Source organism: Crotalus tigris, unplaced genomic scaffold (assembly GCF_016545835.1).
Source record: "Crotalus tigris isolate CLP2741 ecotype Arizona unplaced genomic scaffold, ASM1654583v1 scf7180000023746.1698619, whole genome shotgun sequence".
Classification (NCBI taxonomy): domain Eukaryota; kingdom Metazoa; phylum Chordata; class Lepidosauria; order Squamata; family Viperidae; genus Crotalus; species Crotalus tigris.
The window spans coordinates 660,584-672,797 of NW_024100155.1; the positions used below are offsets into that span (position 1 = coordinate 660,584).

The following is a 12,214-nucleotide window of genomic DNA, read 5'->3' on the forward strand; positions in this document are numbered from 1 at the left end:
TCTGACTGGATGGCGGTGGGGGGGGGGAATGGAAGGATTTATACCCCTTGCAGACCGCTGGTCACTAAAAGAAGGACCAAAATAAAGGAGCAGAGGTCTGCAAGGAGTATATAAATCTTTCCCTTCCCCCCCCCCACCATCCAGTCAGAGCTGAAGAAGCTTCTTGGGACCCAGAAGCGAAACGTCTTCAAAGAGAGAGAGAGAGAGAGAGAAAAGAAGAAGAAGAAGAAGAAGAAGAAGAAGAAGAAGAAGAAGAAGAAGAAGAAGAAGAAGAAGAAGAAGAAGAAGAAGAAGAAGAAGAAGGAAGGAAGAAGAAGAAAGGAGGAGGAGGAGGAGGAGGAGGAGGAGAAGAAGAAGAAAGGAGGAGGAGGAGGGAGGAGGAGAAGAAGAAGAAGAGGAGGAGGAGGAGGAGGCGGAGGAGGAGAAGAAGAAGAAGAAGAAGAAGAAGAAGAAGAAGGAGAAGGAGAAGGAGAAGGAGAAGGAGAAGGAGAAGGAGAAGGAGAAGGAGAAGAAGGAGAAGAAGAAGTCGTCTAGTTGCCTCTGAAAGAAACACTTTGGGACGTTTCCAGTGTCCTAAACATGGGCAGAGTGCCTGGCCTTCTCTCACCTCCAGCCCATCCCCAAACGTTTGGGGGGACCCTGTTGGGGGGGGGGATCCAGGCGAGAAATCTCGGCCAGATTGCCTGCCTTCCTCCCCCCCCCCACGCCGCTTTCTCCCGTCTGGGGAAGCACTTTCGTTTTCTCTGCTTTTCCAAGGCCGTCTGGCCGCCGGCGCAGCTGAGTTGCTTGCCTGCCCACGTCCACCCGGGAAGAGGGGACAGAAACCCACCTGGCTGCCCTCCGTGGGAGTAAAGCTAGAGGGGCTCTCCCTCCTTCTCTCGCCCCTCCCCAGCGAAGGCAAGGACGCCCCCCCCGCTCCCCCCCCCAAGGCAGACCCCAGAGCGCTCACCTTCCAGTCGCATCCCCACGGCCAGGCACTTCTGGAAACGGCAGTAAGGACACCTTTTCCGCTGCGTCTTGTCGATCTTGCAGTTCTGGGTCTCGGTACACGTGTAGTGCTTGTTGTTCTGCACGGTTCTCTTGAAGAAGCCCTGGGGGAGAGAGGGAGACGGGAGGGAAGAAGGAAGGAGCGCAAGCGGGCGCGGGAAACGACCCTCTCCTAGATAGGGGGGGGGTTTCAGCGCCCCCACCCCAATCTGGAAAACCCCCTTATCTGGGGATTGAAACCCCAGATTCCCCTGGTCTGTCCCGGGAGCAGAGGGTCCAAAGACCCCCTTAGATCCCCCAAACGAACCACCGCGAAGCCCGAATCGGTTTGGCTGCGGCGCCGTTTCATGTTTTATCTTTTCTTCGTGGGAACATCATAAATAATAATAATAATAATAATAATAATAATAATAATAATAATAATAATAATAAATTATATATTATATTATGATAATATAATATATAATATATTATATTATGATAATATAATAATATTCTGCTGTCTCCAGGCACTGCCACGTCCAAAAGTCTGGATAGTGGACGTGGCAGTGCCTGGAGACAGCAGAATAGACGAGAAAGAACTGGAGAAGATCACAAAATACAAAGACCTACAAATAGAAAGAGAAAGACTGTGGCAAAAGCAAGCAAGGGTGGTACCAATAGTCATAGGCTCCTTGGGTGCAATCCCAAAACAACTGGAGCACCACTTGGACACCATCATCGACATTGACAAATTCGCTATTAGTCAATTGCAAAAGGCGGCCTTACTAGGAACTGCTTCCATCCTGCGACGATACCTGTAATACCATCAAACATCCACATCTGCCTATCCCAGGTCCTGGGTAAGGACTCGATAGGTAGACCAAATGCCAAATCCAGTCTGAACATCTGGCTGACTGTGCGATGATCCATAATAATAATAATAATTTTAGAAAGTTTGCCGGCGTGTCAACGCAGTCCAAAGTCTCAAGCCCGGCTCTGGATACAATTCCACAGCTCACTGTAAAACTGGTTCAAAAAAAACCGTGTCCCCCGTTTTTTTTGGGGGGGGGACACGTCCTCAAGGCATCCAAATTCACACAGATTCACACAATTTAACACGGGACATTTTTACGGAAATTATTTAGGCTGGCCTGACCGACCTACTGCTCCCTCTCCTCGTATTATCCTCACCCCAGCCCTGCGAGGTAGGTTAACCTGGAAGAGTAGCCAAGCGTGAGCCCCATGCAGGGAATTCCAGTCCCTGCAGGAATTCAGCCGTTCGTTCTCTGGCCTCAGTGCCCATCCGTGAAATGGGCTTATAATTCTGGCCTCAGTGCCCATCCGTGAAATGGGCTTATAATCCTGGCCTAACTGGAAGGACCGGTTGAACAGGTTGTGACAACAATGCAAAAACTGTTGGCTGGTTAATCCCAAAGATGCCTTTTTTTTTCCCCCCCTCCGCGAGGCAACTGGAGTTTCTTGTTTTCTTTTGAAGACGTTTCGCTTCTCGCCCAAAGAAGCTTCTGAAGAAGCGAAACGTCTTCAAAGAAAAACAAGAAAGTCCAGTTGCCTCGTAGACGGGAAAAAAAAAATTAAAAAAAGCATCTTGGGGACAAGGTTGACCGGATGACTGAGAATCTTCGTAGATATTGACTTGTTAATCGTTGTAATTATTTAAAATAGCGTTATCACTATGAACCCGAGGTTCTTTCTAAGATGGCGCGCCTTAATAAGAAATTATTCCATTGACACTAACGTGCGAATTCCTGTTTTAATACGACCCCCACGATCTCCAGATTTCCCACGCTTCGTAAAAAAAAACAACCACGCGCTCCGTTCTCCTTTCTTTCCCTCGCCCACCCCTCAAATCCAAGGGCGAGGATCCTCTCCCGACCAGGGGCGACCATTTTCACGACCCTCCCCAAACTGGAGAATCAACCCTCTCCTGTCCCCAAACCGCATGAAAATAGCCAAAGGAAGAAAAACAAGCTATTTATTTTTTCTGTAAAGGCCCCGCGTTGATCTTAAAATGAAGGCGACCCGCGTTTTAAGGGGACAGACAGTCCCCTTCTTAAAAGTGGGGAGAGGTCGTTTGGGGACGGGGCTTGGTTGAAGGACACAGTCACTTCTTCTCCCCCAGCCCATTTCGAAGCGCCCGGTGTAAAAAAACCCCTCGATCAGAATTAAACTAGAAATAATAATAATAATAATAATAATAATAATAATAATAATAATGGGAAGGATTTTTCCGCATTCACCCCCCTCCCCATAATAATAATAATAATAATAATAATAATAATAATAATAATAATAATAATGGGAAGGATTTTTCCGCATTCACTCCCCTCCCCATAATAATAATAATAATAATAATAATAATAATAATAATAATGGGAAGGATTTTTCCGCATTCACCCCCCTCCCCATAATAATAATAATAATAATAATAATAATGGGAAGGATTTTTCCGCATTCACTCCCCTCCCCATAATAATAATAATAATAGTAATAATAATAATAATAATGGGAAGGATTTTTCCGCATTCACTCCCCTCCCCATAATAATAATAATAATAGTAATAATAATAATAATAATGGGAAGGATTTTTCCGCATTCACCCCCCCTCCCCAAATTAAATTCCCTCTGCCCCTCTGAGGCCCAAAGAAACCCAGGGAGACCCCCCCCCGCGCGGCCCAGTTCGGAGCCTCGGAGCGCCCCAGTTCGGCAGACCCTCCGAGGGACGAGCGGCGGGGGGGGGTCGCGGAAGCCCAGAAAAGGGGGCCGACTGCCCACCGGTTGGCTTTCGTTTCTAACCAGAAGGCGCCATTTCTCTCCCTATTTCCCATCTCAAAATATTTAGGAAAATGCTGAACAGAGCAAAAAAAGACCACCTTCCTTTCTTCAAACGCGAAATTAAACTCGCGGGGTTTCATTGCCCCCTCCCCCCAATACACACACACACACACACACACACACACACACACACATATATACACACACACACATATACACACACACATATATATATATGCGGGTGTTTGTATGTAGGTCTTTGGTTGTTCGGGTTTTCTCCAGCGTAAAAATTCCAATTTTACGCGGGAGAAAACCCGAACAACCAAAGACCTACATACATACATACATACATACATACATACATACATGTTAAAAAGGAGAAAAAGTGACTGGCAGCGTCTCTTCCGCGTTCTTGGAATGCCGTTCCCTTCCTAGGCTGCAGATGGAGAACCGGAGGAGTTGGATTCAAACAGATTCTCCCCTCCGTTTCTTTCCTCCTCCTCCTCTCTCTCTCTCTCTCTCTCTGTTTCTCTCTCTCCTATTTTTTTTTCCTCCATCCCTTCGTCTTCTTTTCCAAAGATAAAGAACTTTCCATTCTTTCTCCCTCCCTCTCTCTCTCTCTCTCTCTCTTTTTCTCTCTCTCTTCCCAGAAAAATCTTTCCGAACGAAGCGGCGGCGGCGTCAGGAAAGAAGGCTGGAGTGACGCCGGATTGAGGCTCGCTACTGCTGCTGCTTAACCGACCCCGGAAAATAAATAAATGGGGGGGGGGGCTCATTTTAACATCTGGATCTCTAAAGCGGTTTTTTTTTTTTCCCCCTTCCCGGTTCGGAGGAATTGACGCCCGGTTTTTTTTTTTTGTTGTTGTTGTTTTTTAAAGAAAAGAAAAAAAAAATCAGAGAAGAGCCGAAATTCGTTGGGAACTGGCCGGAATTTTGAATTCCGAAAAGAAATCGACGGGTTTTCGGTCCTGCAGCGCGAAAGGGTCCCCCCCGAAAGGCCGAGCCCAGCCCGCCGAGGCACGGAATCGCCCCGAAAACGAATTCGAAGCTAAATTCTAGAATTCTACATTCTTAAGAATTCTAAATAAAAAACGAAATCGAACACATTCCGCGCAGAGGCCGACCGCGCGGCCTTCGCTTCGACCCAGCGGCGAAAAACATCTGCTTTAAAACACACACACACACACAGACACACCAAATTAAACCAACCCACCGAGGCGGAGGTTTTGGGGTTTTTTTTTTGCTGCTCAGGCGTGCAATTGGACCAGCCAAATTATATTTAAAAAACAAAAACCCGAAGCCTGCCAGCGAGTGCCGAAGGCCGATTATGAATATTAAATTCGGATTATTCTTCTTCCTATTCTTTCTTTGCCGTCAAGAGGGCCGGATCCGACGCGTAAATGGCTCCGGGGCTTTTGGCTTTGGAGCCCGGCCTTCCTTTTGCTCGCCAACTCTTCTCCCATTCGTGGGGGGGGGGAGGAATAAAGACTCCCCCCCCCCAAAATCTTCTTCCTCTCCGCCCTCCGAAACTCAGAAGCCGCCGGGGGGGGTCTCTTTTGGGGTGCCAGGGGCATTCAGCGACCCTCCTCCCCATTTTGCTGGCCGACATTGACTATGATAATTCCGGGGGGGGGGCTCTGCCTTCCCGCCCCCCCCCGCCCGCCCCTACAGCCCCCTCCCCAAGGACCTACCTTGCAACTTTCGCAGGTCAGCAGTCCGTAGTGGTAGCCCGAGACTTTATCCCCGCACACGGGACACAGTTCGTCCAGGTCTTCGTCGTAGGAATAATCCATCACCTCCGCGGGCCTGCGGGGGGGGGGAGGGAAGGAGAAGAGCCGGGGCAGCGCCTGTCCGGGACCTCCCCGGCCAAAAAAGGGAGGGGAGAGGGAGGGTGCCCCGACGAGCGGCGGCCAGAGAGAGTGGGGGGCAAGCGGGCAAGCGGGCAGCTTTATAGCCGCGCGGAGGTGTGCGCCCGCTTGCGCCTCCGCACCGCTTCTTGGGCGGGCGGGGACGCCAAGGGAGCCCCCACCCCACTCCACCCCACCCCCGGGGAAGGAGGGCACTGAGATGGCTCCCGCGGGGGGGGGGCGGGCTCGGCCAGAGTCCACCCCTCCCCTCTACCCCCACCCACCAGCACCCAGCCTCCGCCTCCTCGTTTCTGCCCCCAGGTCGAGGGGGGGGCAGGGTCGCTTCTGCCTTCCTCACCCCCACCCCCACGGAATCAGAGCCCCGACGGAGCGCACCGGCCGCTCCAGGCAGTCTGCAGAGAGGCTGCGAGGCTGCGGGGGTGCTCGCTCTCTCTCCCTCCCTGGGGGGGGGCTGGGCTGGCTTCCCCACCACCACCACCCCGGGGCGCCTGGGCCCTGCGCTCCGAGACCCCACGCGGGTTCTTCTTGATGGACGGAACCCCGTTTACCCCACTGAGCCGCTTCCGAGGGGGCTTGCCATGCACCTTCAGCCGAGCGGTGCCTGGACTGGTCTAGACTCGGGTAAAAAGGCGCTTGTGGCTCGGGCTAAGACCGGGTGAATGGAGATTGGAGAGGCCCGTCTCGCGGGGATTTCGCCCACGCCAGAAAAGTAAACCATCAGCGCTCGCTTCGGCAGCAGGCATGCTGAACGTTGGAACGATCCGGAGAAGAAGAAAAGCCGACCTTAGACACACACACACACACACACAAACGCACACACACACACACAGAGGCAAGCACCCACACAAACCTGGCCCCTGACTTTCTGCCCCTCCCCCGGGTGACCAACTTCCCCTTTCAGCTGCCTCCGTGGGGGGTTGGCACACAGCCCCCATCACTCCGGGTCAAGAGCTGGAAACGTCAGGATGGAAACCGTAGTCCGGAGCCTTCGGGGCCGGGCAAGGCAAGGGGTTCAGGTAGCCTAAGAGATTTCTCCATCGAGTGGCTGGAGGGGGGGGGGACTCTGACTCTTCGCCCCACCCTTTGCCAAGGTGTTCTGAAGCCTTCTTCTTTTCCTTCCGTGGAAGAAAGGTGGAATAAAGGTGCGTTAGAGCTAGGACATCTCCTAGGAGAGAGAGGAAGGAAGGGAGGGAGGAAGGAAGGAAGGAAGGAAGGAAGGAAATAGGAAGAGGGAGGGAGGGAGGGAAGGAAAGAAGGAAGACAGGAGAATGAGGGAGGGAAGGAAGGAAGGAAAGAATGAAGGAGAATGAAGGAGGAGGAAGAAGGAGGGAGGGAAGGAAGGAAATAGGAAGGGGGAGGGAGGGAAGGAAGGAAGGAAAGAAGGAAGGAGAATGAAGGAGGAGGAAGAGGGAGGGAGGGAAGGAAGGAAATAGGAAGGGGGAAGGAGGGAAGGAAGGAAGGAGAATGGAGGAGGAGGAAGGGGGAAGGAGGGAGGGAAGGAAGGAAAGAAGGAAGGAAGGAAGGAAGGAAGGAAGGAGAATGGAGGAGGAGGAAGGGGGAGGGAGGGAAGGAAGGAAATAGGAAGAGGGAGGGAGGGAAGGAAGGAAGGAGAATGGAGGAGGAGGAAGGGGGAGGGAGGGAGGGAAGGAAGGAAAGAAGGAAGGAAGGAAGGAAGGAGAATGGAGGAGGAGGAAGAGGGAGGGAGGGAAGGAAGGAAATAGGAAGAGGGAGGGAGGGAAGGAAGGAAGGAAGGAAGGAAGGAGAATGGAGGAGGAGGAAGGGGGAGGGAGGGAAGGAAGGAAAGAAGGAAGGAGGAAGGGACAAAGTCTAACGAATTCTATAATTTTTGGGTGCCCTTGAACAGGAAGGAAGGAAGGAGAATGAGGGAGGAAATAGGAAGGGGGAGGGAGGGAGGGAAGGAAGGAAGGAGAATGAGGGAGGAAATAGGAAGGGGGAGGGAGGGAGGGAAGAACTAGAGTTATACCCTGAGAGAGGGGGGGGGGAGAGAAGGGGGCAAAACACACATCCGCACAGACAAACACTTCCCAAACGGCTTAAGTCTTAACAGAATCAGCTCTGGCGTTCAGGGTTAATTGTATCACACCAGGCAAGAAGTCACAAAGCCCTATTGTTGGTCTGAACCAACAATAGAGAAAACAGGGAGGGCAGGGGTGTGTGTGTGTGTGTGTACTTCCTCTTCTGCCCTCCCCCACGATGGAATTTCCCGGAGGGGGGGGCGGAGAAGCGCTCCGAGGTGCAGGACAGCACCAGCCCCCCCCCTCAGAATCTTGCAAGGGAGAGGTAAGAGAAAGGAGGAATCTGCTGACTTAAGGGGGAACACGTGGGGGGGGAGAATGGAACAAACGCCCCCCCCCCCAAGTGCGATGGATGCTCAGGAAAACTCACAACTCTTACAAGGGCGGTGGGGGGGCAGGCGTCGTCATGAGCTTCCATTGGTGCAAAGAAGGATTGTTTCCGCCCTGCAGCCTTTGAGCCCTGGGATGGGATCCTCGAAAGGTCATCCAAACGCTTCCGAAGGCTCTTGTGTGCCCACTGCTGCCTTCAGCGTTGCTCCTGCTTCTATCTTGGCATCAAACTCTGGGGGTGCTTTTGCTGGCCCAGCAAAGGCAAATATTCCCCGTACAAGTCCCCAATTTTTGCTCCTGGGCCCTGAGTCACACATCCCCCTGTGTGTGTGTGTGTGTGTCTGTCTGTCTGTCTGTCTGTCTATCCGTGAGGGTGCCCACAACGCTTTGCTTTTCCTTCCCAAAGGCTCCGGCGACAGAAGACAATCGGATCCCCCTAACTTCCTTGCCAGCCCGCCGAGAGAGCTAGCAGCCGTGGAAAAGCTGCTGGAGGAGGAACAACAGACCCCGGTGGAATCGAAAGCAAACTCAGGCGAGTAAACTAAGAGAGCCTTGCCTCCTCTCCTCCTCTCCGGCCAGGCCAGGCCAGGCCAGCCTCTTTAGAGGTCCAAAGATGGGGAGCCTTTACGCCTTCATCCCCCCTACGGGAGGCAGCCTTCTTCAAATCTGCGCACCTTGAAAGCTACCTCCTCAAGGAGCTGGCTGCAAGGAGTATGATTGCGCTGCGGGGACAGAGGCCGTCCTGGTGGCGGGGAGCGGGCACTGCTTATATTTACACCCAGACACACACACACACACACACACACAAAAGTGCAAGTCACAGTCTTGCACAATCCCCCTCCAGGTGAAGGCGCCTTTGCATTGAGGCTCCGTGTGGGGAGGGGGCACTCCTCACTCTCCCCCCCCCCCCCCGCCTCACATTGTCTTTCCTCGGGGCAGGCAGCCGTTCGGGAAGGAAGCATTTCCTGCATGTAAACGCAGCCTCCTCCTCCCCTGGAGGGGAAATGGGAGACAAGCAGAAGCCTCAAACCCTGTGGCAGAGGAATGAATGCTTGTTTAGTGCTGGAACCAGGGTAGCTGGGGAGAGGCAGAGTGCCCCTAAACATAGGCAGAGTGTAGCTCCTTCAAGGCCAGCCTGAAGCCTGCAAGGCTGAACCTTGGAAGAAGTAGACAACTTTAGGCCAATTTTTAGGTTTGCATCTGGGAAGGGACTGCCCAGATGTGCAGTCAGTTGGAAGGGTGCTTGAGGGGCAGTCCAACATCTGGAAAACTACAGGCAGCAGCCGCCAGCCTTAGCTTGGTCAAAAAGATGGCGTTGGCCTTCAACAAACTTTGCAGAGAGCATGTATGGTAATAGAGGGGAATAAGTCTAGAACAGGGGTCCCCAACCCTCATCCGTGAACCGGTACTGGGCCGTGGCATGCCAGCAACCGGTCCGCACAGACAAGCCAAGCCCCATCCGCGGGATGCAGGCAGCACACAAAACCACGCACCCTCCTGTCCGCGGAAAAGCTTCTCTCCACGGAACCGGTCCCCAGTGCCAAAAGGTTGGGGACCTCTGATCTAGAACAACGGACACCAAAATTGTCCCCTCTGTTCCTCTGATGTCCCCTATGCGTGGAATTCAAGAGAGACCCAGGCCAAAATGTTACCCCATCTTCTTTTTGACCATCCCACAAGACCTCAGAAGAGGAAGCCAAGTCACGCTGAAACTGACCGGCCCTGGTCAGTTTGCAGAAATCAATAAGCTTCCATCTGACGGGAAGACTCCTGCTCTAATGCCCGAGAGAGTAAGAATAACTGCTCAGGGCCTCCTTCTGAAGGAAAATCTGGATTTTCACAGAACGATTTGGAGAACTGTGGACAACGAAAGAATACACCAAATTCCCGAAAAGCCACATGACTTCTCTCTTTCCCTGTCTCCAAACATAAGAGTTAGGAATTCTGCTATCCCAAAGCCAAAACCAAAAGCAGGCTGGGTGACCTCTAAGACCTTTCTTTGGGGGACTAAAAGAGTTTTTCCTCAGTTTACAAGGAACCTTGTAAGGTCTTTTGGACTCTGGAATTTGTCATGGAGTGAAAAAGGACAATCCACTACAACAACAAAGCAACCGGTCCCAGCCTCATCCATTTCTAGCAGGCCTTCTCATCTACACATTCACCTGAAAAATGGAGGTCTCAAAACATTATCTGCTTGCAGCGCTAAGATGTGAGTAGGGTCACTTTCTGTATTTGGGGGGAGATTGGTGCGTGCTCTCTACCAAGAGAGCAAAAACACCCTGATGCTGCTGGCGTTCAAATTCATGCGTCTGAGCCCAGCATCCCCTTTTTCTAAACAAAACTTTCCCTCCCCCTGTCAGAGCAGGTTGTGGAAGCGAGACTTGTTGGGACCCACCATGGAAACTTTGTCAGGGAAAGTTCCTCCTGATCAGCTGGAGAAGAAGGTAGCCCCGATGGTGGGGGAAGAACAGAACTGGCAGATTCCAAGTCTCCCCAAGTAAGGAAGAGACCGTGGAAGGATTCTACTTCCAGTTCAACCTATTCAGGAGGTGAGATCTTCTTCCAGGCCACGGCCGGCCTAAATGGAGAGATTGTCCGACAATGCCACCAGCTCTCCGTCCCACCTCACCCCTAGCTAGAGACAAGGAATTATCATTGCAGAAGTAGATAAAAGTACAATTGTTGAAATGACCTTGGCAGTGGCTGTTATCAATCACTTACTTGGAAAGTAGCCCTTGGATTCTCTCTCTTTTTCTCTCCCCGGCTGATGATTCCACCAGCTTCTCCTTAGCTGTGAAGTTCTCCAAGAGTGAACGTGGCGCAAGGCCAAAGCCTTGGAATTCGGGTCTTAATCCGGATGGAGCCACATGGAGTCCACTTTTGCAACCGGCTCGGGATCCCCCACTGCCAGGTAGAATCTGTGGACGCGCCGGTCCAGGCAATCGCAGCCTTTTGCCGAACACTCGTCCAGTCCCCGCCTTCATATGGTGACCATGGTAGGGTTGAAATTCTTGCTTCATTGGCTTCCTCCATGGCCACGTGACGGTGTTAGCAACAGAAGAAAAAAAAAAAGAACCAGAAAGAAGAAAAAAAAAAACAGAAAGAAGAAGAAGAAATGAAATTAAGATACAAAACACTGTTCATAAACCAGCATCAGAATGTGGCAGCTGAGAAGATAAAGAGGACCTTTGCCATAGATAAAGCAACACAAGAACGAAAGTTGTTAATAGATGGTTGAGGGAGGGGCCCTCTGTGGACAGAGAACATTAAAAAAAATAGGGGGGGGGAGGAGGGAGGGAGTGGATTTATTGCCGTGGTCCTGCTGGCCTGGACAGTTTTTCTTTCTTCTGCTCACCAACTCAGAGTTGGAAGACAGGAGTTTTATCCCATCCTGGTTCACCCACCACGGAGGCCACAGAGATGTCAGACCTCCATTTTGGCTCTTGTGAGCTGCTTGAGGGGTGTGTGTGTGTGTTTTGTCTGACTGCAGACCTGCCTTGTTTTTAAACCGTCTCTTTGGCAGAAATGCTCCCCTGCGCAAAGGCAGTTGCGATGCATCCATCAACCAAGAAAAAAGAAAAAAGAAAATTGTGCACAAATGCATCCAAGCTATATCTGGGTTGGAGGTGCCCACAAGCTGGTAGGTCACTTTGCAAAAGGTCTCTGGGGAGGGGGGCTTGCAAGTTCAAAGGGTAATTTTTTTTAGAAGGGGCGAAGAATGGTGTGCCCTACCAACATTTGTAAAAAAAAAAAAAAAAAACCCTCCCGGGCACCAATGGAGACGTGGCTAGGAGGCCCACCAGAATGCATCCAGATGTGGTCCAAGGGATGGAGCAATGGCCCTTGCGATGGGGAAAAATGAGAAATGGAACCAAGTCAAGGATGGGCAGGTCTTCTCAGGCTTAGCAGAACATGGAGAAGGATCTACTAGGATGGGAAGACTAGGAAGGATGGTGGCCATCTTCCAGAAGGTCATGGTGAACCCAACCATCTCGGAGAGAACGTTACAATGTCCTAATGTGACTTCACAATGTCCGAAAATTCAGGTATTTCTACCTGAGTGGAATCTAGGCTAATCCAGAGTGAGTTCTGCCTCTTCTCAACTTCATCGCAGATCTTAGGAGAACCTCAAAGATCATTCAGTCCAACTTCCAAGCCCAAGGAGGAGACGATTGTTCCAAAAATCCAGCCGGGATCTCCTTGTTTCACCACTGCCA

At 51.6% G+C, this 12,214-nt stretch overlaps 1 protein-coding gene across 1 annotated transcript in view; it reads right to left on the reverse strand.

Moving 5' to 3' along the window:
- Positions 1-11,192, reverse strand: part of NR5A1 (nuclear receptor subfamily 5 group A member 1) — a 32,699-nt gene extending 21,507 nt beyond the window's left edge. Inside the window, exons 1-3 of the mRNA XM_039321559.1 lie at positions 10,719-11,192; positions 5,455-5,569; positions 950-1,091 (exon numbers count right to left, since the gene is read on the reverse strand). Coding sequence (XP_039177493.1) covers positions 950-1,091; positions 5,455-5,569; positions 10,719-11,017 — 556 coding nt within the window. The 5' untranslated portion in view covers positions 11,018-11,192. The remainder of the gene's footprint in view (positions 1-949; positions 1,092-5,454; positions 5,570-10,718) is intronic.
- Between the last annotated feature and the right edge of the window lie 1,022 nt (positions 11,193-12,214).